General features: G+C 48.8%; 2 protein-coding genes across 2 annotated transcripts in view; one reads left to right on the top strand and one right to left on the bottom strand.

The window, feature by feature from the left end:
* Window positions 1–23,894, bottom strand: part of LOC116788859 (maestro heat-like repeat-containing protein family member 6) — a 946,858-nt gene that overhangs the window by 431,609 nt on the left and 491,355 nt on the right. The gene's annotated exons all lie outside the window — the stretch shown is intronic.
* TMX1 (thioredoxin related transmembrane protein 1) lies at window positions 16,586–23,098 on the top strand. Its single transcript, XM_032692099.1, has 8 exons — window positions 16,586–16,784; window positions 16,917–17,032; window positions 18,019–18,064; window positions 18,614–18,742; window positions 21,210–21,255; window positions 21,345–21,446; window positions 21,773–21,842; window positions 22,188–23,098. Exons 1-8 carry the CDS (start codon window positions 16,612–16,614, stop codon window positions 22,364–22,366), a joined length of 861 nt encoding a protein of 286 aa, XP_032547990.1. The 5' UTR covers window positions 16,586–16,611; the 3' UTR covers window positions 22,367–23,098.

Here is a 23,894-nt window from a genome sequence, read left to right as displayed (position 1 = left end):
ATAGCAAAATTCCAAGCAGCCCACAGGAAGCTTTAATCTGCAGGCAAAGGAATATGGCAGAGACCCTGCTGCTGGTGGTTTTAATTCCTAAACATTGCTCTGTCTGTCCATATTGGCACTTCCATGGGCTGCCAGCCTCAGCCTGCCTCCAGGGCACCTCAGCTGCTCTCTTCCCAACAGTGCCTTTAAAAGTATATGGTAACATCTCCTGGCAAGGGAATGTGTCCAGCAGAAGGTGCCATCCTCCAGGATGCTCTGGAAGGGCGGCAGGGAAAGCCAGAGCCAGGCAGAAGCCAGAGGTGGCTCTTCAGGGCCTGGTCAACATGCCTGAGGATTTGATAAGTGAAGGGAGACTCTCAGGGAGCAGTGGCTCCTTCTCCATCCACGTGGAGGACGTCTCCCACCAAGCTCCCCTCCAAAATGGCCACTGCAGAGGGAAACAATTCAACTTCCAAAGGTTTTTTTCCAGGAAGGTTCTTCCTCTAACACGCAGCGGTGAGGACACGCGTTGCTCCTGGTGCCCCCCAAACCCTTCCCGAGCTCTCCACATCCCCCTCGCGTCACGGGGCCATGGGGACCGCGGGGAGGGAGCCCCCAGAGGGGCTGCCAGGCTGTGGGGACGGCGGCGGGTCGGGGACGTTGCGTAAGGCAGCCGCGCTCCCGAGGAACGCGCTCCCTGAACTGCACCAGACAAAAATATCCAGGGAACGCGCGTTGCTCCGACCGAAGCGCTGCTAAAACAGAAGAGTGCGCAAATCCCGTTTTAGCTGCTCCTTCCGAGCCTCCAGCCTCTCCTCCTGCAGGGCTGCTGCTGCTCATCCACGGTGGGACTGTGTCTCATGTGGCCCCCGAGTGCCACCCGTGTCCAGGGGGGTGGTTTTTTTTTGGTGGGATGTTGCTTTGCGCTCCCTGGAGTGGTGTGGAGAGCGAGGTTCGGGTGTCACTTTGTTTGAGTTAATAAATCGGTATAAATTAGTATCAATAAATAGCTCTAAGAGGTGTTTCAGAAGCTCCTTGGCTTGGAGAAAACTGGATGTGCCATTTTCCCACGTGCTGGTCAGTGGGAAGTGACTGGCTCTGGTGCAGAGATTCCATATTTACATTATAAAATCCTCCCTTGTGGGATATTACAGTAAAATACATTTTTTTCTTTTATTGATGCCTTTCTGTCTGAAATCCCATCCTCCAGGACAGCTGCTGCCTGGTGCAACTGTTGGACAAATTCTGCCATCCCTGCATGTAAAATCATGGAATGGTTTGGGTTGGAAGGGGCCTTAAAGATCATCTTGTTCCAACTCCCTGCCATGGGCAGGGACACCTTCCACTATCCCAAGTTGCTCCAAGCCACGTCCAGCCTGGCCTTGGACACTTCCAGGGATGGGGCAGCCACAGCTTCTCTGGGCAACCTGTGCCAGGGCCTCATCACCCTCACAAGCCAGTGCTGGAGAGGAACCTGACTGGAGGATGGAGGAGAACTGGGCAGTGACCATGACCCCTTTCCTTTCAAATGAGTCTCCTCGAAGAGGACAAGCTGGGAGGTGACAGCACAGCTCCTGCCACCCTGCCAGGTCATAGAATTACAGAATCATGAAATACCCTGAGCTGGATGGGACCCACAAGGATCATTGAGTCCAACTCCTGTCCCTATACAGGACACCCCAACAACCCCACCCTGTCCCTGAGAGCGTTGTCCAAACCCTCCTTGAGCTCTGGCAGCCTTGGGGCCGTGCCCACTGCCCTGGGGAGCCTGGTCAGTGCCCAACCACCCTCTGGGGGAAGAACCTTTCCCTAAAATCCAACCTAAATCTCCCCTAGCACAGCTCCATGTCGTTCCCTGGGGGATCAGGAAAGGGTCTGTGCTCTGGCCTGAGGATGAGCCACCTCGGCAGGCAGCTCAGCCGCAGGGACGCGCCGAGAACGGGTTATTAATCCTTTTGTGCCCTGCAATAGGTGTCACTCCCTTGTCCTTTCGCCCGTGTCCGCAGACAACAACAAAACCCTCGCGCATTGTTAACAGCTCATTAAAATTCCTCGGGAGCTGCCACTGCAGGCGGCTCCAATAGAGGCTGCTGAGGATGCTAAGCCAAATAATTTAAGTTATTCATGTCGGTGATCATGTAAACAAACTGTCAGACATCCAGATGCTCGGAGAAATATCCACGGACTGTAAAAGAGACGGGGCTCGGCACAAATTCATTTGTTAATCTGATTGTGCGAATAAATTAAATGAGACTGTTACAAGTGTATTCCCTGGGCCCGTGTTCTGCCAGATTAAGACGTGGTGACTTCGCATCTTGGGTCACTGAGCAAATAGAGACGTGTCTCGGTGATCAACTGAACCAAAGCTGGGTGTGGCACAGCCCCTTGTTTCCAAACCTGTAGGTCAAACGTGGGGTGAAATGCTGGCATCTGGTGTTTGTCGTGGGGAGCAGAAAAAATGTTCGGGAAACAGCCATGGAAACTGAGTATGGAAGAAGTAGTGGCTTTGCAGCCCTCTCCTAAGATGCTGTGAGGGCTGGAGCACCTCTGCTCTGGAGACAGGATGAGAGGTCTGGGGCGTTCAACCTGGAGAAGAGAAAGCTCCAAGGAGACCTTAGAGCCCCTTTCGGTGCCTAAAGGGGCTCCAGGAGAGCTGGAGAGGGACTGGGGACAAGGGATGGAGAGGCAGGAAAAGGGGGAATGGTTTTAAACTAAAAGAGGAGAGATTTAGAACAGATAACTAGGAAGAAATTCCTGGCTGTGAGGGTGGTGAGGCCCTGGCGGAGGTTGCCCAGAGAAGCTGTGGCTGCCCCTGGATCCCTGGAAGTGTTCCAGGTCAGGTTGGATGGGGCTTGGAGCAACGTGGTCTAGTGGAAGGTGTCCCTGCCCATGGCAGGGGGATGGAATGAGATGACCCTTAATGTCCCTTCCAACCCAAACCCGCCTGTGTTTCCATGTAGGGCCATTTTCTGTTGGAAAAAGCATATCCTGGATTTTAAGGCAGAGGCACTGTGCTGTGCAGCACTTTTGATCTGCCGGGTACAGGCTGGCAGTGGTTCCTTGAGGATGGAAGAACATCCCCCTCCCAGGTGTGTCCACCAGGTTCCATGTGAGGGAGCATTTATCCCATCCCCTGGCAATCTCTTACAGTGATTCACAAGCTCCCGTTAAAAATGTGCATCTTATTTCCAGCTGGAATTTTTCAGACTCGAGCTCTCAGCCGTTGGGTATCATTATGCAGTGTTTTTATTAGATCAAAAAGGTCTCCAGTACATACCTCTTCCCCCTGGGAATGGCACAGTGGGATTGCACTGCCTCTGCATTGTTTGATGATGTGTGTGTACTAAAATCACTGGTTTTGTCTGAATTTCCAGACAGTTCTCTCTCAGGAGCCCCATTTGGGTAAGACCAGAGAAACAGCCCTGCTGCTCATCCCATGGTGCACGTGGTTCATCTCTCTGCTGCTCATCCCATGGTGCACGTGGTTCATCTCTCCAGCTGTCAGCTTAAGATCAGAGAATCCCAGGATGGTTTCGGTTGGAAGGGGCCTTAAGCTCCATCTCGTTCCACCCTCCTGCCATGGGCAGGGACACCTTCCCTGTGTCCATGGTTGCTCCAAGCCCCATCCAACCTGGCCTTGGACACTTCCAGGGATGGGGCAGCCACAGCTTCTCTGGGCAACCTGTGTCAGGGCCTCACCACCCTCACAGGAAGAATTTCTTCCCAATGTCCCATCTAACCCTGCCCTCTGGCAGTGGGAAGCCATTCCCCCTTGTCCTGTCACTCCAGGCCCTTGTCTAAAGCTCCTCTCCATCTTTCTTGTAGCAACTTTCAGGCACAGGAAGACCACAGTAAGGTCCCCCTTAAGCCATCTCTTTTCCAGGCTGAACAATCCCAATTTTCTCAGCCTTTCCTCATAGGAGAGGTGCTCCATCCCTCTGGATCAAGATGATGCTGTCACAGCAGGACAATATATGTGATTTTTTCCTCAGGTGTTTTCCCAGGACCTGCATCATTCCTTGCCTGTACGTGGCATGTCTTTTTGCAAAGTCTCCAGAAGTCTCCCTTCCATACTCTGCCTCCCCAGCTTTTTGGCTTTCACAAAGACCTTCCTCAGGGATGATGCAGGCACTCCACACGTCAGACTGTGGCCTCACTGCTCCAGCAGTGGCTGGGAGCCCAGATTTCTTCAAAGACTTCTGGAATTGCTGCGTTGCCTCTTGGCAGCTTGAGTCCAGCCCCAGATCCCGATCCCATCTGGCTCTGTGGTGGGAACGTGGATGAGCCCATCTGCCCATCCTCACTGCAAGGGAATGTGGAGCAGGTGGAGGGGATGGGATGGCACAGCATCCTGTCACAGCACAGGACAGCTGGCCTAGAGTGACACTGGGGCTGTACCTGCTGTGTCAGGGCACTGAGCATCCGCAGGCTCCTGCATCCCCAATAATAGGGACACAGTCCTGTGTCTCCAGGTTGCTCCTGCCCAGTGTTAAAAGTGGGTTTGGATAGCCCCAAACTCCATCTAAATCACTAAAATCTCCCAGGCAGCACTTTTCCAGGGATGGCCGTGCTTTCCCCTGGTGCTGCTTTCACAGGAGTGATCCCTGGCTCTGCACCAGCTCCACAGGGACACGATCCTTCACATCACGGGGTTGGAGAGGGATAAATTGTCTGTCTGCTCCAGTGCCACAGGGTTTGGGAAGCTCCTGCTGGTTGCCAGCTGGATGTGTGTGGTTTCTGCTCTGCCCATTGGCCTCTGGCCACAGGGATACAAGGGGAGAAGGTGAATGATCCCAGAGCTGGGATGGGAACCCGGCTGTGCCAGCACCAAGCTCCCTGTTGCCTTCCTGGGAACTGGGATCAGCTCTGGGTTGGAAAAGCCCTCTAAGATCATGGAGTCCAACTGTTCCCCCAGCACTGCCAAGGCCACCACAAACCCATGTCCCCAAGTGCCACATCCACACGGCTTTGAAATCCCTCCAGGGATGGGGACTCCACCACTGCCCCGGGCAGTCTGTTCCAATGTCTGACCACGCTATTGGTGAAGAAATTTGTCCTAATATCACCAATTTAGTGGCTTGAATAGAACAATTTAGATCAGTTTTACTTCATCTGTCCCCAGCCCAATCAGGCCCCTTGGTCTCGAGGGGTGTTTTGCCTTCGTGTGGTGTCGGAAAGGATTGTGCCGAAAGGATTTCGGTCACAGCCAACCTGAAAAGCAACCTCGGAATTGCAGCTGTGTTTTCCTTCTCGCTTGGGCTTTTGATTTTGTTCTGGGAGTTTTTTATAGCCTGACATTTTCCTATGTGACTAAAGAACCTTAAAAACAAAAGGGGGAGGAGAGGCAGCAGCACAGGCTGTTGATCGAACCGTGATGACGAAGCCGTGCTCAAGCCCCAGCTGGAATTGTGGGTGTTCCAAGAGCATCCTAAAGCCTTCTTTACCTCCTTTCCACCGGGTCAGCACCAGATCTTCAACACCAGGTCAGCCTATGTCTTCAAAACCAGGAAGCTCTGTGGAGATGTCAGAGAGGAGATTGGGTCTGACCCCACCTGTGCTGCTGACAACCTTTGGTCCCCATCCTTCCCCTGCTCCTTTTCCCATTGTTCATCCTGTACACAGGAGATCTTTGCATTCCCAATACCAGATACAGCCATTCCTTCACCCAGCAGTTCTCCAGCCACAGACTAGGAAGTGCCTGTCACTCAGACTGGGCAGGGAGAGGACGCTGTGCCTGGCAATGCCACACAGCTGGGACATCGTCCTGAAAAGTCCTCTGTCCTCTGGCCACTACATAAATCACTTTAGAACCTTTTCCCTGCCCATTTTTTGGAGCAGAGCCAGGAGCATTTGGAGCCACGTGGCCACCTGACCTCACGCACGCTGGCCCTTGCTCTCCTGACTTGTCTCCCTACCCCAGAGATAAGGAGATGGGATCCATCAGCCAGAGCTGCTGCTCACTGCCATTGTCTCATCCCAAAACCACAATCAGCATAATGACTTCATTTCCAGTGGGAATCCAATTCCTGCAGGAAGCATTTCGTTAGGGTGGATCTTCTCTGTGGTTGCCACACAGAGGCATTTTTAAGCCATTCCCCCTGGTCCTGTCACTCCAGACCCTTCTCAGAAGTCCCTCTCCAGCTCTCCTGGAGCCCCTTTAGGCTCTGGAAAGGGCTCTCAGCTCTCCCTGGAGCCTTCTCTCCTCCAGGTGAACACCCCCAGCTCTCCCAGCCTGGCTCCAGAGCAGAGAGGCTCTGCCCCTTGGTGGTGGTTTGGTTCTCTATTAAAACATCCTCAAGCTGTCCCCTTTATGATGCACATTATCTAAGAGTTTACTGTCAGCTCATACCTAATCAAGGTCAGGTTGGACAGGGCTTGGAGCAACCTGCTCCAGTGGAAGGTGTCCCTGCCCATGGCAGGGGGTTGGAACAAGATTATCTTTAATGTCCCTTCCAACCCAAACCACTCTGGGATTGTATGATTCTATAATTCTCTTATGAACTTGGTGAAATTGGCCCTTTTAAAGGGTTCAGGAGCTCCTGATCTGCACCAAATTTCTGCTGAAACACAACAAGTGCTGTATGAATAAGATTTGGAGGTGATTAAACCTGACTTATCATCCTGCACCCGGCAGACAGGCGAGGAGGAGATGCTGCTGCAGGAGACACGTTGGTGCAGGAGGCGCTTCCAGGAGGTGGTGAAGTCCTGGGACTGCAGCTCAGGCATGAGCAGTTATGATGGATTTTGCTTAAGAGCAGAGTTCAGCTGTGAGGCAGTGACAGATCCCCTCCCTGCTCTCCCTGCACTGCGTTTTGGTACCAGGAAAATGAAACAGTTTGTGTTTTATTGCCTGTTTGTTTGCTTGTCTGAAGGTACAGTTTGATTCTAAGGGCACACGGGGCTGTTGTTGACATGAGGAAAAGCATAAATAAATGAAAATGAGAGGCAAGAATGAGCCACAGGAAAAGCTGCTCCTTTATGGACCCTTTTTATCAAAATTCCTTTTGTCTCTCCAGCCTCTGATTTAGATGTTTGATAGAAACCCCTGGGTCCCACTTTTCCCATGTTTGGTGCTTGACCTTCACACTGTCCCCCACCACTTGTATCTTCTGTTCCTGAGAGATGGGAGCAGCAGATTCCTGCTGGCATGTGGTGTCCAGGTCTGGACTCCTCAGCAGAGGAAGGACATGGACCTGTTGGAGTGGGTCCAGAGGAGGCCATGGAGATGCTCCAAGGGCTGGAGCCCCTCTGCTCCGGAGACCAGGCTGGGAGAGCTGGGGGTGTTCATCTGGAGAAGAGAAGGCTCCAGGAATACCTGAGAGCCCCTTCCAGAGCCTAAAGGAGAGCTGGAGAGGGACTTAGGACAAGGGATGGAGTGACAGGACAAGGAAGAATGGCTTTCCACTGCCAGGGGGGCAGGGTTAGATGGGATATTGGGAAGGAATTCTTCCTGTGAGGGTGGTGAGGCCCTGGCACAGGTTGCCCAGAGAAGCTGTGGCTGCCCCTGGATCCCTGGAAGTGTTCCAGGCCAGGTTGGATGGGGCTTGGAGCAACCTGGGATAGTTGAAGTTGTCCTTGCCCATGGAAGGGGAGTGGACAAGATGACATTTAAAAGTCCCTTCTAACCCAAACCAGTGTGTGACTCTATGATATAACAACATATCCCTATTCTTTTCCTTTGAATGCCAAAAAAAAAAACAAACCCACAACAAAAGCCCATCATTTTTCGAACTAATTCTGCAGCAGAGATGGGATTGTTACCTGCAGGTCATGCTGGAGCAGACTCCTAGGAAAGAAGCTCCTCCAATAAGCTTCCTTGGAAGGTTTCTCAATGACATTTTAAGGCAGAGGCAGGCAGGGAGCTGTGGGTGAAGGAACATTTTGCATAAGCCCACACAGCAGTTCCAGCGTGGGCAGGTCTTACAGGGCTCTTCACAGCAGGAATGTGGATAAATGTGTCAGAGAGAACACCCTCTGAGGAACAGGGGACAGAGCTCTTAGCACTGAATCACTGAACTCAATTATCCCCTGAAAACATATTAAAATGACTCTGTTTTTATTGCAAAGGGGTGAATAAATCCATATTTATTTTTTTTTTAGTGAAAATAGGCTTCCCTTTGAATTTACAGAGAACATAAAGAACAACCAGCTCCTGCTCTGCAGGTCGATCAGTGTAACCCCTTGGGCCTCAGTGGCAGCAGTGGAGGAAGGTACAGAGTGACAAAAAAACCCTCCTATGAGTGACCCAGCAAGCCCACCCTTATCACAGCCTGTCCCTCACACTCCCTGGGGCCTGGGACTGCAATTTCTGCAGTGCACATGACAGTATTAGTTGTAAAAATAGCAGAAGTTTTTAGGAAACCTTACAAGCTGCCTGTGAGAATGAGTGTGGCCAATGCACACCCACTGTACAAAGGCAAAACCACGTGGTTGTGAAAAGAAAATGTAAATAATAAAGTCCAGAGTGAGACCAAAACTCTTCCAGTCTCAGGGAGTTTGGATTTGAAAGCTGCAAAGTTTCTGCCATCCTAATCCCAGCCCAGGAGAGCAAATGCCCATCAGCAATGGGGCTACTCAGAGAAGGTCTTTCCAGGCAGAGAAATGGGGAAGGGGTGTTAAATCCAAAATCCTGATGTGCTGTTCATGCTCTTGTGAGCCTGACTCGGAGCCCCTCAGTGTCAGTGAGCAGATATTTGGTTAGATATGATGGTTCCTTCTGGAAGAACAGTTTTGTTCTGTTGCTGTGCTTCTCTTTTTGCTGCAAAATAGAAAAGTCACAAGGAGAAATGTTCCCTTGTGCTCAAAGACAACTTTGGAAGCGCTGTCTCCCTTTCCAGCCTCACCAGGGTCAGGAATCACTGAACTCACATTCTCTGCCTTGTTAGATGCTCTTGCTGCTGTTTCTGTGCTGCTCTGCTCGATTCTTTGATGCTGAGCTCTCCATTTGAGATGCCTTCCTTAAAGAAAAAATACCAGCCTGATTTGAAACCCTTTTTCCAATTCAGCAGCAGCGGGATTTCTGCCAAGAGCAGCCAGCCCATCTCCTTCCGAGGGTGGAAAAGCTTCCAGGGCTCTGTTTGTGGCTCTGCTTGGCACAGTGGGTTTGATCTCAACAGCAGGGATATGACTAGAAAGAGGTTGGCATCAGTGCCCACACAGGGCAGGCTGAAATAGATGGAACAGGGATGCAAAGAAAAGGAGGAGTGAGGTGATCCCCCCCCAAGAACAACTGGATGCCTGGGGATATGTGGAAAATCTCCCTCTCACCCCATGGCCCTCCTGACCTTATCCAGGAAGATAATCTAATCTAATCTGATCTAATCATCCACCATAATCCTCCAGAAGGTCATGACCTGCATCTCACCAGCATTATCTGATAGCAGCGAGGTAAAGGGCCTGTTACAAGATTAAGTTGTCTATCTGAAAGAATTATTTTTGGCTTCAGAAGCAACACCACTTCCCCACAGGCTTCCCAGAGAAATTCCTCCAGCCTCAGAGACTGCAGGGAACACAGAGCTTGGATCTTTACAGCCTGCACAAGGCAGGTGGCTGGGAATGCATCCACATGGAGCACTGGCCACAACAAACACTTTCTGGTTCTTCTTGCCTGGTTCCAGCTTCTCAGGTTACACAGGCTTCCTTTTCCATGGTGACAGGGAAAATGCAAGGTGTGCTGACATCTCCTCTGCCTCATGGATTTTTAAGGATAGAAACCGAGCCTGAAGTGGAATGTTTTTATGGACTGAGAATAATGAGTTAAATATGGTCTATTTTTTGTCATGCCCTGTGCATGTAACGTCTGCTGGAGCTCCCAGATCAGTACAAAAATACCTGCCCAGACCTTCCTCCTGCAAAAAAAGTGACATTTTACAAGAAAACACCTTTAATATCATTTTTCCTTCTATGTCTTTGGACACCCTCAGGCACAATCCTGTGCTGGCCCCCAGGCAACGGGTTTCTTGTGACTAAAATGCAGCAAATGGGTTTCAGTCAGCACAATATTCGCTGTCTCCTGGAACCAAGAGCAACTTTCAGGGATGGAAAATCAGCAGGTCAGAGTAAACCCGGAGCAAATAAGCATTTGGAGGGCAGGAGATGGACATTTTGTGCCTGGCTGTTGGGTGTGCAAGAGCACACACACGTGCTTTGCTCTGTGCTCTCTGGTTTGTGCCTATTTTGCAGCAAAATGGTGTGAGCAGAGGAAGTGCCAGCACCTCCATTTCTGGCTGCCCAGCATTCCCCACTGCAAGCCCCTGCTCTCAGTCTCCTCTCATCTTCCTGAGCTGAGATCTCGCCTGCTGACGTGTTCCAGGCTGCCTCAGAACAGATATTCTGGAAGGTTTCTGCCAAAATCACTTGGAGGCTGGAGCCAGGGAAAAGAGGAGGCTTACCTCATGCAATGCTGACTCTCCCCTGTGTTTCTCTAAGGTCGTCTCACTCTCCCCTGATTTTGACCAGGAACTGGAAGTTTGGCATTTTGGCCCTTGCCTTTTTCAAATCCTGTGGCTGCTCTTGTGAAACAGGTGGGGTGGTGGAAAAACTGGGGTCACAACCCTGAGATCTGAACAGTGGCCTGAAAATGAAGCAGCTTCTACACTGAAAGCAGCTTCTGCCTCTGATGGGACAGAAATGCTGTTTGTGGAGAACTGAAACAACAGCTTGATGGATCAGCCCCTGGGAAAATAAGTAATCCTGTATCCAACCCCGAATCCAGAGGAAGGAGGTCAGCACTGCACAGGGGAGGGGGCTGAGGAGGAGCCTGCTTTTTAAATGCATGAATATTGAATTCCCTTGGTGGGGGAATTCCTCCCATTCAAAGAGTCAGGTAGAGGTCTGGAGGAAAATAAGGACATTCCTTTGCTAATTATTTTTAAGGTGTGACAGCTGTGCTGTGAGGGGAGAGCCAGAGGATGGCAGGATGTGGGAGAAGGCAGGTGAGAGAGAACTCAGGAGATGGGATGGGGCTGGAGGAGGAAGGTTTGGAAAGAGAGGAGAGCAGAGGGACCGGCACTGGGTCAGTTATCAGCTCCTCTTCCCTAAAGTGTCAAACATGGAATTAGAAGAAATTAAGGTTTGAGGAGTCTGGGGTGTTAGCAAAGAGAGCAGAGGGGTTGGTGCAGGAGAAGCACTGCTCAGCTCAGCCACCAGTGTGCTCCGGTTCCAGTGACAGGACAGGAGCTTTGACACTTCTCCCACACTTGTGTCCCAATCCCAAACCAAATCCTACCCAGGGGTGCCCCCAGACCAAAGAGGCAAAGAAGAGGAGGAAGATGTAACTAACCAGGATGGCCTTGCAAGAGAGTGAGGGGTGAATGGAAAAAGAAACAAAAACTCTTTTGGGATAAGTGCACAGAAGAGTTAAAGCAAACGAACGAGACAATATTAATTGTCTGCAACACAATCTGCTTGACTTGTGGCTTATAAAGATCCCTCTCTCCTTTAGTTCCCATGGCAACTGTTGCGCAAAAACACACTTTTCCTAATCATCTCCACAGAGTTTAAAGCAATTTTGTAATCCAATCAAATGGAAAGGAGAGAATTTGTTTGGGCCTTGAGAAAACTGCTACCTAACGAGCACACAGTGACGGGGAGAGGCCAGACTCACAATTACAACCCCGGAGAGACACTTAATTACTGAATAATTAGCAGTTACTGGAGTTTCTTAGCACTGGGAGGAAAGGCTGATGGGTTGTGAGAAGGGCTGTTGCAATTCCGAGGTCTTCCAAGTGGTTTTCCAAAGTGGGAAGCAGCAAACCTTACTGTGCATTTTCTGCAGCTGACGCAAACCGCAGGCGGGCACGGGTTGTGTAACAGCAGGAGCTGAGCATGGGAAAGTCTTTGCTCACCCTCAAGCTCCCAAAAACCTGAACCCCCAGGGATCTTCTGGACCCTGGGAGGCTTTGCTGGGATATCCCAGGTGCTGCAGAGCAGAAGGACTGGGCTGCTGGGTGGGAATGTGCTTTACAAGGGGGTTTTTCCAAGCAGGACAGGGGGTTCTGCTAATCCTTCCCAGCCATGTGCAGTGGGAAAGCCATGTTCACAGGCACCGAGCCCAACCTGGCTCCTGGGAAGTCAGAGGCACCTCTGTGGGCTTCAGTTCAGGCAGGTAGGATTGAATTATTTCCCATGGAAGCCAGGATTTTTTTCTGCAGGAGGAAGAATTGATGCCTGGATTGTCTTCCTGGAATGAAATGCTGAGCTACGGAAAAGTAATTGCCTCTTGATTTTTAGTCTTCTAACTCTTAAGCCCAGAAAACTGCTCTGAAGTGAGATTTTAAATACCAGCTTTCCCTACAGGATAAAGCCAGGAAACAGCCTGGCAGAAGTGCTCACTCTAACTGGACAACTCATGAAATTCACAGACACTTGGTATTTTTATAACCCTAAACTCGATCAAATTGTGGTTGTGTGTTGGTTGGAAGGACTAAACTGACCACAAAGTCCCCTTCAGGAGATCTCTTAGGAAAACACCCTAAAAAAATGAAGCTGGATCAGTTTTCCTTCCTGCAGCACTACGAGATGCATCCCTAGGCCTGCCTGGGGTTTTTTGGGACAGCCTGATTTCACCTTGGGCTTTAGGACGATGACTTCATGTCTCCTGCCTCATATGATCACCCTCAGGAAAGCTCTCTGCATAATCTCTTGGCTTTTCATAAATGCAGGAGCTATAAATGAGGTCAGGGCTCCAATGCTGTACCTCATCCAGGCACTGCAGAGCTTGGAATAATCACCTGGCCAGGCCTCTGCTCTCCTCAAGTGGTCCTTCAGAAGGTCAGACCTCGGGCTCCTGCTGCTCATCTGCCTGGTTTAGTGCTCAGCTCGTCCTCAGGGCACCTCAGGGCACTTAAAAAAGCAGGAAAAAGAAGATAAATTATGTAAAAATAGAGCTGCTTCAATTGGTTCACATTTCAAACAGAAATGAATATAGAAATTAATTTAGAAATTAATCAACATTCTGCAACCCCCCCCCCCCAGTGGGTCAATTTGTGTGCATTTTTTTAATGTTTTTTGACTACTTTGGATTGGATTTTGTAGGATTTATTCATCTTTGTGGGTTTAACTTTGGGAAAAATGAGAGATATTCAAGCATTTCAGTCTTTCCCCCCCCCTTATTTTCAGTTCAAAAGAAACAAAGCCCAAAGGAAGCTGAGTCTTTTCCCTCCCACTCCTACCTGTGGGATTTGATTTTTCTGAGGTGCAGATGTCATCAGGAAAAGAATGATTTCTTGATTACACAGGCCTTTTTTGCTTCATCATCCTTCATCCTGTATCAAAACCCAACAGCCCCACAGACAGAAGAACATATCCCAGAATGGTTTGGGTTGGAAGGGACCTTAAGGACCATCTTCTTCCAACGCCCCACCATGGGCAGGGACACCTTCCACTAGAAGAGGTTAAAATACTCCTAATTTTCCCTCTGTCAAGCAATTATCTGGGCTTGTGCTTCAGCCTTTTCCTGTGCTTGCTCTAAATGGATAATTCTTTTCACGAAACTTAAACACACTTGAGATTTTTGTAACCCCAGTCTTGATCGAGCTGTGGTTGTGTGGGAAGGACTAAACTGACCACAGGATCCCCTTTATCTTGGAAAAACACCCTAAACTTGGACAAGGAAAAAGCCCTTCACACCTTGAGAAATGACTCGGTGTCCCCAGCAGGAAATCCAGGTCGTTTCTAAGCGATAAGGATTTTCTTCCCTCGCTCTTTCCCGTTTGGAAGCAGCCTCAACTCTGCCTCTGTGTGGCAGCGCTGGAAAAGAACACGGGGAAAAAAAAAATAAAGAGACAGAAAGATGTGTTTATTTCTTAAGGTCACTTGGTTATTAAATTTATTTATTCTGCTGTGAACCTTGAAAGACCAGGGAGATATTTCTGCCGGCAGCTCGGGGAATAGGCTGGAGGAAAAAAATACCTGAAAGATACAGTTAGGGCCTTCTTGTTCTCAAAACTTTACAAAGAAACAAGACAACGTCAATGTAACATTAATAACAGAGATAAAAAGTAATCCAGAGCAGTCATTACACTTAAAGTAATTCCTGGAAGCAAGCAGAGGAGCTATGAAGTCATCATTCTCAGGGTCTTTCAAGCTGTTCCCAAAGGGAGCTTTGTGTGCCTTTGAAGGAATCTTTTATTTACAGTGGTAAATTTATTTACACATGGTAACACAACACAGTTTCATGCACTTTTTCTTCATCACACCTCAAATGATCTGGATGTGTGCTGGTAATCACAGAGTGGTTTAGGCTGGAAAAAACCTTTAGGATCACTGAGTCTGGTGGTTAAGCAGAGACAGCTCCTTGCATCTCACCTCATTACTGATGCTGAATGGAATATTCTTGGATTATCAATAACAAATTTCAAAAAATTCAATTATGACTCAAAAGGACCAGCAGAGGGCTGCAAGCAGTGATTTATTAGTGAGCACTGAATCGATGAACAACAGGACTCATCAAGTCCTTAATAATGCCTTGGTGTTCTCCTACAGAAGGGAACATGCACATTGTACTATAGATAGGTTGCCAAAATAAAGTAAAATAAAAAATTATTCTTTTTCCTGCACTGTTCAAAGGCTGCTGCAGACCTCTGCCAAGGCTCGGGCTTGTGGGATATAAATTATGGGAAAGAGGCAGGGAAAGGAATGATCCAGGCAGGAAAAGGGAAGGTGATGTTATCACAGCTGATCCTGAGCAGGAGCTGGAGAAAAATTGGTGGGAGAGAAAGTTTGTGCATATGGAAAAAGAGGTTCCTTTCCTGGAAAAGCCTAAGGTGCTGAGAGACAGAAGTGAGATGAGATGATAGTGGGATTTGTCTGCTTGTTACCAGTGTCCTTCTCCCTGTGGAAGGAGAAGACGTGGGATTTGTCTGCTTATTACTGTTGTCCTTCTCCCTGGTTTTTGCTTGAGAATTAAGTACTCAAGTGCTGTGACTTTCTGCCATAAGTAGCTAAAGACCATGGAACCATGGAATGCTTTGGGTTGGAAGGGACCTTAAAGATCATCCAGTTCCACCCCCTGCTGTGGGCAGGGACACCTTCCACTAGACCAGGTTGCTCCAAGCCCCGTCCAACCTGGCCTGGAACACTTCCAGGGATCCAGGGACAGCCACAGCTTCTCTGGGTAGCAGCAGAGAAGCTCTGCTCCATGACCCTGGGGTGATGCAGGGATTGGGGTTTCCCTCAGAGTGGAATCCCTGAGGCTGCCCTGGATGTGACAATCACAGGCACACCGACAGGTTGGGCAGAGAAGGGATTAAGAGCAGCCCCCTGGAGAAGGACTTGGGGGTGATGGTTGATGACAAATTCACCATGAGCTGGCAGTGTGCACTCTCAGCCCAGAAAGCCAATGGGATCCTGGGCTGTATCCAGAGGAGTGTGGGCACCAGGTTGGAGGAGGGGATTCTCCACTTCTGCTCTGGTGAGACTCCACCTGGAATACTGTGTGCATTTCTTGTGTCCCCAACATAAAAAAGACATGGAACTCTTGGAGCAAGTCCAGAGGAGGCCATGGAGCTGTAAGAGGACTGGAGCACCCACCCTATGAAGACAGGCTGGGAGAGCTGGAGGAATTCAGGCTGGGGAAGAGCAGATTGCGTGGAGACCTCATAAAAGCTTTCCAGTATCTGAAGGAGCCTGCAAGGAAACTGGAGAAGGACTATTGGTCAGGAGCTGCAGTGACAGTGATTGTATATCAGAAATAGTGTGGCCAGCAGGACTAGGAAAGTGATTGTCCCCCTGTGCTGGGCACTGGTGAGGCCACACCTTGAGTGCTGTGTCCAGTTCTGGGCCCCTCAATTAAAGAAGGACATTGAGGGGCTGGAGCGTGTCCAGGGAAGGGAACGGAGCTGGGGAAGTGTCTGGAGCAGCAGGAGCAGCTGAGGGAGATGCGGGGGCTCAGCCAGGAGCAAAGGAGGCTCAGGGGGGACCTTCTGGCTCTGCAACTCCCTGACAGGAGGGGGGAGCTGGGGGGGCTCTGCTCCCAGGGAACAAGGGACAGGAGGAGAGGGAACGGCGTCAAGCTGTGCCAGGGGAGGTTCAGGTTGGACATCAGGATGAATTTCTTTACAGAAAGGGTGATTGGACATTGGCAGGGGCTGCCCAGGGAGGTTTGGAGTGCCCATCCCTGGAGGTGTCCCAGGAAGGCCTGGCCGTGGCACTCAGTGCTCTGGGCTGGGGGACAAGGGGGGCATCGGGCACAGGGGGGATCCATGGGCTGGGAGGGCTTTTCCAACCTCAGTGATCCTGGGACAAGGAGTAATGGGTAGAAATTGAAGGAGGAGAAATTCAAGATGTTGGGAAGGAATCCTTGGCTGTGAGGCTGGTGAGGCCCTGGCAGAGGTTGCCCAGAGAAGCTGTGGCTGCCCCTGGATCCCTGGAAGTGTTCCAGGCCCAGGCTGGACAGGGCTTGGAGCAACCCGGTCTAGTGGAAGGTGTCCCTGCCCACGGCAGGGGTGTTGGAATGAGATCATTAAGATCCCTTCCCACCCGGACCGCTCCGGGATTCCCTGGGATCCTCTGGGATCCACCGGGATCCACCGGGACGCCCGGACCCGCCTCCCCGCGCACGCGCGGCCCCTGAGGGCGGCGGGGGGCGTGTCCCGCGGTGACGCGGCGGGAAGGAGGGCGGAGCGGCCCAAGATGGCGGCGCTGGGGCAGCCGCGGGCCCCGCTGAGGGCTCCGCTGTGGGCTCCGCTCTGCGCTCCGCTCTGCCTGGCGCTGGCGGCCGCCGCGCTGGGCAGACCCAGCCCCGTGAAGGTGCTGTCGGACGGCATGTGGCGGGATCTGCTGGAGGGCGAGTGGATGGTGGAGTTGTGAGTGGGGCAGCGCTGCCGGGGGGGGGGCTGTGGGTGTGGTGGGGTGCGGGGTGTTTGTGCGTGTGTTTGTCTGTGTGTGTGTGTGGCGGGGTCTGTGGTGACAGGGTTGTGCTTCCTCCATCCCCACAGCTACGCCCCGTGGTGTCCCGCCTGCCAGAACCTGCAGCCGGAGTGGGAGAAGTTTGCCGAGTGGGGAGAGGACCTGGGGGTGAACGTGGCCAAAGTGGATGTGACGGAGCAGCCGGGTGAGAGGGGCTGGAGGGGGCGGCGGGGGATGCTCGGCTCAAACAGTGGTGCTTGTGGGAGATAAACTGAATTAACAGGGAATAACACGAGTCTTTAACTCATCTCCGCCAAAGGTGGGTTGCTGTGTGGCTAAACACTCTAATTTTGCTTAATAGAGTCACGGAATGGTTTGGGTTGGAAGGGACCTTAAAGATCGTGTTATTCCACCCCCTGCCGTGGGCAGGGACACTTCCACTATCCCGGGTTGCTCCAAGCCCTGTCCAACCTGGCCTTGGCCACTTCCAGGAATGAGGAATTCACAACCTCTCTTGGCAGCCTGTGCCAGGGCCTCACCACCCTCACAGGGAGGAGACAGTCAGATAATAGATAAAATCCATAGAATAAATAAATTAGATAACCTGTCATTCTCTTTATGTATTATATTTTTTTCTTTAGAGAAGTGGTGTGGAGGATTTCAAGCAGATTTTTGGCCATACTTTTTGAGCAAAGCTGTGGCTTCAGCCTTCCCTGTAGCAAGTCCCTCCCTTGGCTGGCAAAAGGGAGTGCAAAGAGTTTGCTCTCCCTCTGCTCCACCTCACTTATCTCCGTGGGATTTTAAACTTGATGTTCTCCATGCTGATCCCTTTCTCCAAAGTCACAGAATTTTTGAAACTTGCCTCACTTGGGTTATTTTCTTCAAGGTTTTTGGAGGTTGCAGATCATGTGGGGATCAGTCTCTCTCTGAGGAGCTACAGCCAAAATAGTCAAACAGAGCAGTTACCCCTGGACATCTCTTTTTTTCCCCATGGAAAAACTTCCTTGCTCTTTGTCCAGGGACAGATTTCTTTTAGGCCACGTGTACTATGATAGGCACAAGGTTGTGTTTTATTGCACATAAAGGTTGATACCTGGGGGTGCCACTGCCTGTATTTTGGTTTATAATAACATTTCTTGCCTTTTCTTACACAAATCCTATACTTTTCTCAAAATACCTGTTTTCCTACAGGATTAAGTGGCCGTTTTATCATCACAGCTCTTCCTACCATCTATCAGTAAGTACTGAATGCAATGGGATTTTTTTGGAGGAGATTGGACCTTTTTTTTTCCCTTATTTTGGGGACAAATAAACGAGGTTTATTATGCTCTTTAAGAATGGGAGTTACTTTTCACTGACTCAACCACTGTCTTACCTTCTGTGACCTTATGATACTGCCAGATGATTTCTTTTCCTTTCCCTTCAGGCCTTATTTATCCTGTCTTTTCATGGGTGTTTCTGTTTTGCAATCATGTCTCTGTAGGTTGATCTTTAATGCAGCTGTGTGGCAAGTGCTTTAGGAAGATCATTATCTTTTTTCTTTATGGAATCACAGCCTAAAGCCAGCCAAGATATTCGTGGGGTCAGTATTCTGGGAATAACTTGTAATTAAGGCATTTGGAAAAGATTTTAGAGGCAATAACAGCTAAAGAATTAAAACTGACTAAGTAATTAAATATATATAAAAATAGACAAGGTGGTGGGAGGGAATTTGTTGAGTGGAAGGAAGTGCTCCATGCTTGAACCATATAAGAGAAAGGATTTTTTTGTTGTTGTTGGTTTACAGCTGCAAAGATGGAGAGTTCAGGAGGTACCAGGGTGCAAGAACTAAAACTGACTTCATTAACTTCATCAACGACCAGGAATGGAAATCTATTGAACCAGTGTCCTCGTGGTTTGGGCCTTCCTCTTTCCTGTAAGTTTTGGGTTGGTTTTTGTCAGAATTTTTTGCCAGACATGCTGGGATGGGTGTCACAGGGGTGTCACACCTGCTGCTGCCTCCGTGGGAGCAGCTCCCTGCTGGAATGTGAACCTGGTGGGTGAGTGTCCTGCCTCCTCCTCAGCTCTGGGAGGGTTGGCACCATAACAGAGGTGACCTGTCACCATGGCAGAGATGACCTGAGCATTGTTATCATGGCAGAGGTGACCTGAACATTGTCACTGTAGCAGAGGTGTTTCCAACATTGGCACCACAGCAGAGGTGACCTGAACATTGTCACCATGGCAGAAATGTTCCCAGCACTGTCATCATAAGCAGAGGTGTCCTCAGCATTTGTCACTGTGGCAGAGATGTCCTGAACGTTGTCATCGTGGCAGAGGTGACCTGAATATTGTCATCAGAGCAGAGGTGACCTGATTGTTGCCATTATAGCAGAGATGTCACCATGGCAGAGGTGACCTGAGCATTATCATTATAGCAGAGGTGTCCCCAGCATTGTCACCATGGCAGAGATGTCCCCAGCATTGTCATCATGGCAGAGGTGACCTGAATGTTGTCATCAGAGCAGAGGTGACCTGAGCATTATCATTATAACAGAGGTGTCCCCAGCATTGTCACCATAGCAGAGGTGACTTGAGCATTGTCACCAGGGCAGAGATGTCCCCAGCATTGTCACCATGGCAGAGGTGACCTGAATATTGTCATCAGAGCAGAGGTCACCATGGCAGAGATGTCCCCAGCAATGTCACCATGGCAGAGATGTCCCCAGCAATGTCACCATGGCAGAGATGTCCCAGCAATGTCACCGTGGCAGAGATGTCCCCAGCAATGTCACCATGGTAGAGATGTCCTAGCAATGTCACTGTGGCAGAGATGTCCCCAGCAATGTCACCATGGTAGAGATGTCCCAGCAATGTCACCGTGGCAGAGATGTCCCCAGCAATGTCACCATGGTAGAGATGTCCTAGCAATGTCACTGTGGCAGAGATGTCCCCAGCAATGTCACCATGGTAGAGATGTCCTAGCAATGTCACTGTGGCAGAGATGCCCTGAGCAATAGGTGACTGTGTTGTTTTATTAAAGTCTTGTAGGTGACTTGCTGACACTGGGAGTTGCTTATGAGGCAGTGAGATGTTTTGTCCATCGAAATTGTAGGAATTTTCTTTCCTTCCTGTGTCTGAAGGGGCCTTCAAGGGCGCTGGAGAGGGATTCTCCCTCAGGGACTGTAGTGACAGGGCAAGGAGTAATGGGTTCAAGCTGAAAAAGGGGGAGTTTAGGTTGGATATTGGGAAGAAATTCCTGGCTGTGAGGGTGGTGAGGCCTTGGCACACTTGCCCAGAGAAGTTGTGGCTGCTCCTGGATCCCTGGAAGTGTTCCAGGCCAGGTTGGACAGGGCTTGGAGCAACCTGGGCTAGTGGAAGGTGTCCCTGCCCATGGCAGGGGGGTGGCACGAAATGATCTTTAAAGCCCCTTGCAACCCAAACCATTCTGGGATTCTAAATGAGCAATAAAAAAGTGGAAAATAATATAGCAACATAGTTGTACATCTATGCTGTTGTTTAAAACAATGTATAAAAGCAGGGTGAAGGGTGAAGGTTTCTTTGTTAAAGGGAAAGTGAAGGCTGAGAAGAAACACTGTCTTTGGAATTGTTTCAAGTTTTGGGGCTTTGAGTTGGTGCTGCCTGTGCTGTGTGGTGGAGTCAGAGTAGTTGAGGCACTGAGTGACAAGGCACGCTGGGGACACCGTTGGTTGAGGCAAATGAACCTGATTGTTTGTGGTTTTTCCTCTGTTAACGTTTGTTTTGTGAAGTGTCTGAAAATTTACATCTTCCAGGAAGCTCGGCATTGTTACTTTGTGTAACAGCACTCAAACTGCTGTTTGAATTCTTCAAACTGTTGTTCTCCAGCAAAATACTATCCCACACCAAGGATTAATTTAGGGCATTAATTTAGGATTACCAAGATTTCTATTATTTTTTATATTCAGACACTAAACTTAAATGTGTCTGAAGAGCTCTCAGTTCTTCTATAACCTGATTTTTTTTTTAATAGCTTAATTTTTGATTTTAATAAAATCTCCCAGTGCTTCATTCCTAACGTCTTGAACAGAATTCCAGCTGGCTCCTCATACACTGTTGGTCCAAATGTCACTTAGAACATAAAAGTAACTTGAAATTAATGTGCCAGCAGATCCAAGTTGAGGAAGTCTGTGAATTTGTAGCAGTCCCTATGTGGAAGATTATACAAACTGATACCAAAAGTAGCTGGATGGGAAAGGAGTTTATTGAAGTAAAGGCAAAACAGAAAATATAAATTAATAGTTAGAAGGGAAACCAGACAGGGGCATGAGGTTCAGTGTGGGAATAAGTTAGAGAAATCAGAATATAGAGGTTTGGGACTGACTTAGAGATGTTTTCAGTTGCTTTTCTCTGCTTTGTTCCAGGATGAGCAGCATGTCAGCTTTGTTCCAGTTGTCCATGTGGATCAGGGTATGTGCTTACATCTCTACCTCATTTTATCTTAACACACCTGGTATTCAGCTGTTCTTGGAATGATTCTCTTGTCTTTTATTCCATAGCATGGCCATGGTTATTTAACAGAAAACCTTGGAATACCGGTCTGGGGCTCCTATGCTATTTTTGGGTTGGCAACTCTGTTCTCAGGACTGATACTGGGACTGGTAAGTGAAGCATTTTGGAAACAGATTGTGACCACTGTGTGTTACCCTTGTGCTGCCTTCGCCTCAGTGGTTAACAGTTGTTTTTGGGATACACTGAGCTGGAACACAGGGAAGGGGGAGCAGGATGAAGCCCCCGTAATCCAAGGGGAAGTGGTCAGTGACCTGCTACACCCCTGAGGCACACACAGGGGTGGGGCTGGGTGGGATCCATGCCAGGGTAGCATTAAGTAAATGGTTGGACTTGATCTTAAAAGCCTCTTTTCCAACCCGGATGATTCCGTGTGCAGAATGTTTGGAAGTTTCAGCTTTGATTCCTTTGGTTTCAGATGATGGTGTTCCTGGCTGACTGTATCTGCCCCTCCAAAAGGCACAGACCAGCACAGTACCCTCAGTCAAGTAAGCCCCCTGTAAACTTCTAATTCAGTTTGGTAAATCTATGAAACAAATATTGGTGCAGAACTCGTGTGTGCAGGACCCGAGACTGAGCACAAGGCTTTGTGCATGTGATTGACACTTTGCTGGTTGCCCTTGGGGTTATAGTGGGTTTGCATTTAGCTAAAGTTTTAAAGAACATTTTTTTTTTTGGGGAGGTAGAAAAATGCTTTTAGAGCATTTTCATACCTGCAAGACATGAAATTCCACATGACCAAGGAGGGAAAAGTTTTGAGCGGAGCTCCCCGTGACGCTAAAAAATCTTAATGGTGTTTTATTTGTGTGTGCCTGTTTCCCTTTCTCCTTAAGGAAAACTGTCTCCAGAGGCAGGTGAGCTGCTGAAAAAGCTGGATGAAGAGCAAGAAGCAGACGAGGAAGATAACTCAGATGATGAAATGGAGGGCAAAGAGGTGTCCAACAGAGACTCGTCACCGAGGGCTGTGAGGCAGCGCCTGGCGAAAACGGCTGCTCCACTGGATAAATCTTAGCTGGATTTGTGAGCAGGATTAGTGTTTGAGTCATCAACTCAAAGGGAGATAAATGTCAAATCCTTCAGCTTGAAGAGAAGAATGACTCCTGGCTTGGTAATGTGGATGCATTTCATGAAGTCAGACCAAAAAAAAAAAAAAAAAAAAAAAAAATAGAGGCATCTTTGGCGTCAGGTATTTAAAAGTAAAACTTGCTGTTGCAAATGGCTGGAACTTCTCCTGCCTGAGTGCAGGGAAGTGCCAAGAAATCATTGATGTGGCTCCTGGAACGACTTGTTCTCTAGGGGTTGTTTTTACCAGGATGTAAACCAGTGGACTTGTTGCATGAGGGGAACCTTAGCAAGGAAAATGCACCAACCCGTTTGCTGTCAGGGTGTTCAAAAAGGGTTCTCAGTCTAAATCTCACCTAGTTGTGCTCCGAAGAAATGCTGAGGGGGGAAAAGTTCCTTCAGTTATGGGACATGTCCCAGGCTTTTTTATGTGACAAAACCTGCTTTTTGCCACGACAATGAGAGCTACAAACCCCCAGGTTTTTGTCTTGCAGGAGACCATGGCACAAGCACTCTGCAGCAGGATTCTCTGGCTGACCAGAAACCTGCTGTTGGCATCGTTTTTCTTTTAGAAAAGGCTGTAGAAAACTATATGAGCTTCTTGGCAAAGTAGTTCTCTTGAAAGAAAAAAAAAAACAAACCACAAATAATAGCACCATGAAATCTTGTTTGTGACTCCAGGTGGGAATAGTTTACATGCAGGGTCCTCTGTGTGAATCCTCTCCACTCTCCCTGCTGGATGGCAGTAGGACTCTGGCTCATTTTTAATACATCATCAGTGATTTCTACTTAATCAAATTTTACTGCAAAATCCAGGCAGGCTTTACCTGGCCTGAAGTTGAAATAACAGCTTCCTAATTTCTTCTACAGAAACATTTTTTTTTTCCCCCTTGTTTTCACAAAACCATTTTTTTGAACCATATACTTTAATTTTTTCCTCTAAAAAAAAAATGTAGTTTACTGTTTTCTGTATGGTATTTGTTTTCACTCTGTATGGAAATAAAAAGAATGCACATGCCCATTGGACCAGTGTTATCTTGTAAAGAATATTCCATATTTTTTTAATTTCCAAAGTATTTGCAAGGGAAGGGTTACCCTAAAACTGAGCAGGTTTAGATTTTTTTTTTTTAATTTTTTTTTTTTTGACAAGCCTGTTCTTGCTGGTTTGTTTTTTGTTTGTTTGTTTGTTTTGTTTGTAGTTAGTTGGTGGGTTTTTTCTTAAACTGTTCTTCTGAGTGGGTTTGCAGGACTGGCACTTGATAAATCTGGGTTTGAGTATTAACACAGCAAACGTAGAAATGCTATGAAATGATAGAAATGATGTTTTCCCTGCAGCTCTAAATCCCTGCTCCCCCAGTGAGTGTTAAGAAGACAAACAAGGAGCTTGTAATGAACAAGGAATATTGGGAAATCCAATATTTGGAGCTCCAGCAGGTGAATCAGCTCAGAAATAGTTAAGAACGTATAATAATGGGGTT

Source organism: Chiroxiphia lanceolata, chromosome 6 (genome assembly GCF_009829145.1).
Source record: "Chiroxiphia lanceolata isolate bChiLan1 chromosome 6, bChiLan1.pri, whole genome shotgun sequence".
NCBI lineage: Eukaryota > Metazoa > Chordata > Aves > Passeriformes > Pipridae > Chiroxiphia > Chiroxiphia lanceolata.
This window is presented reverse-complemented; position numbering and strand designations above follow the sequence as displayed.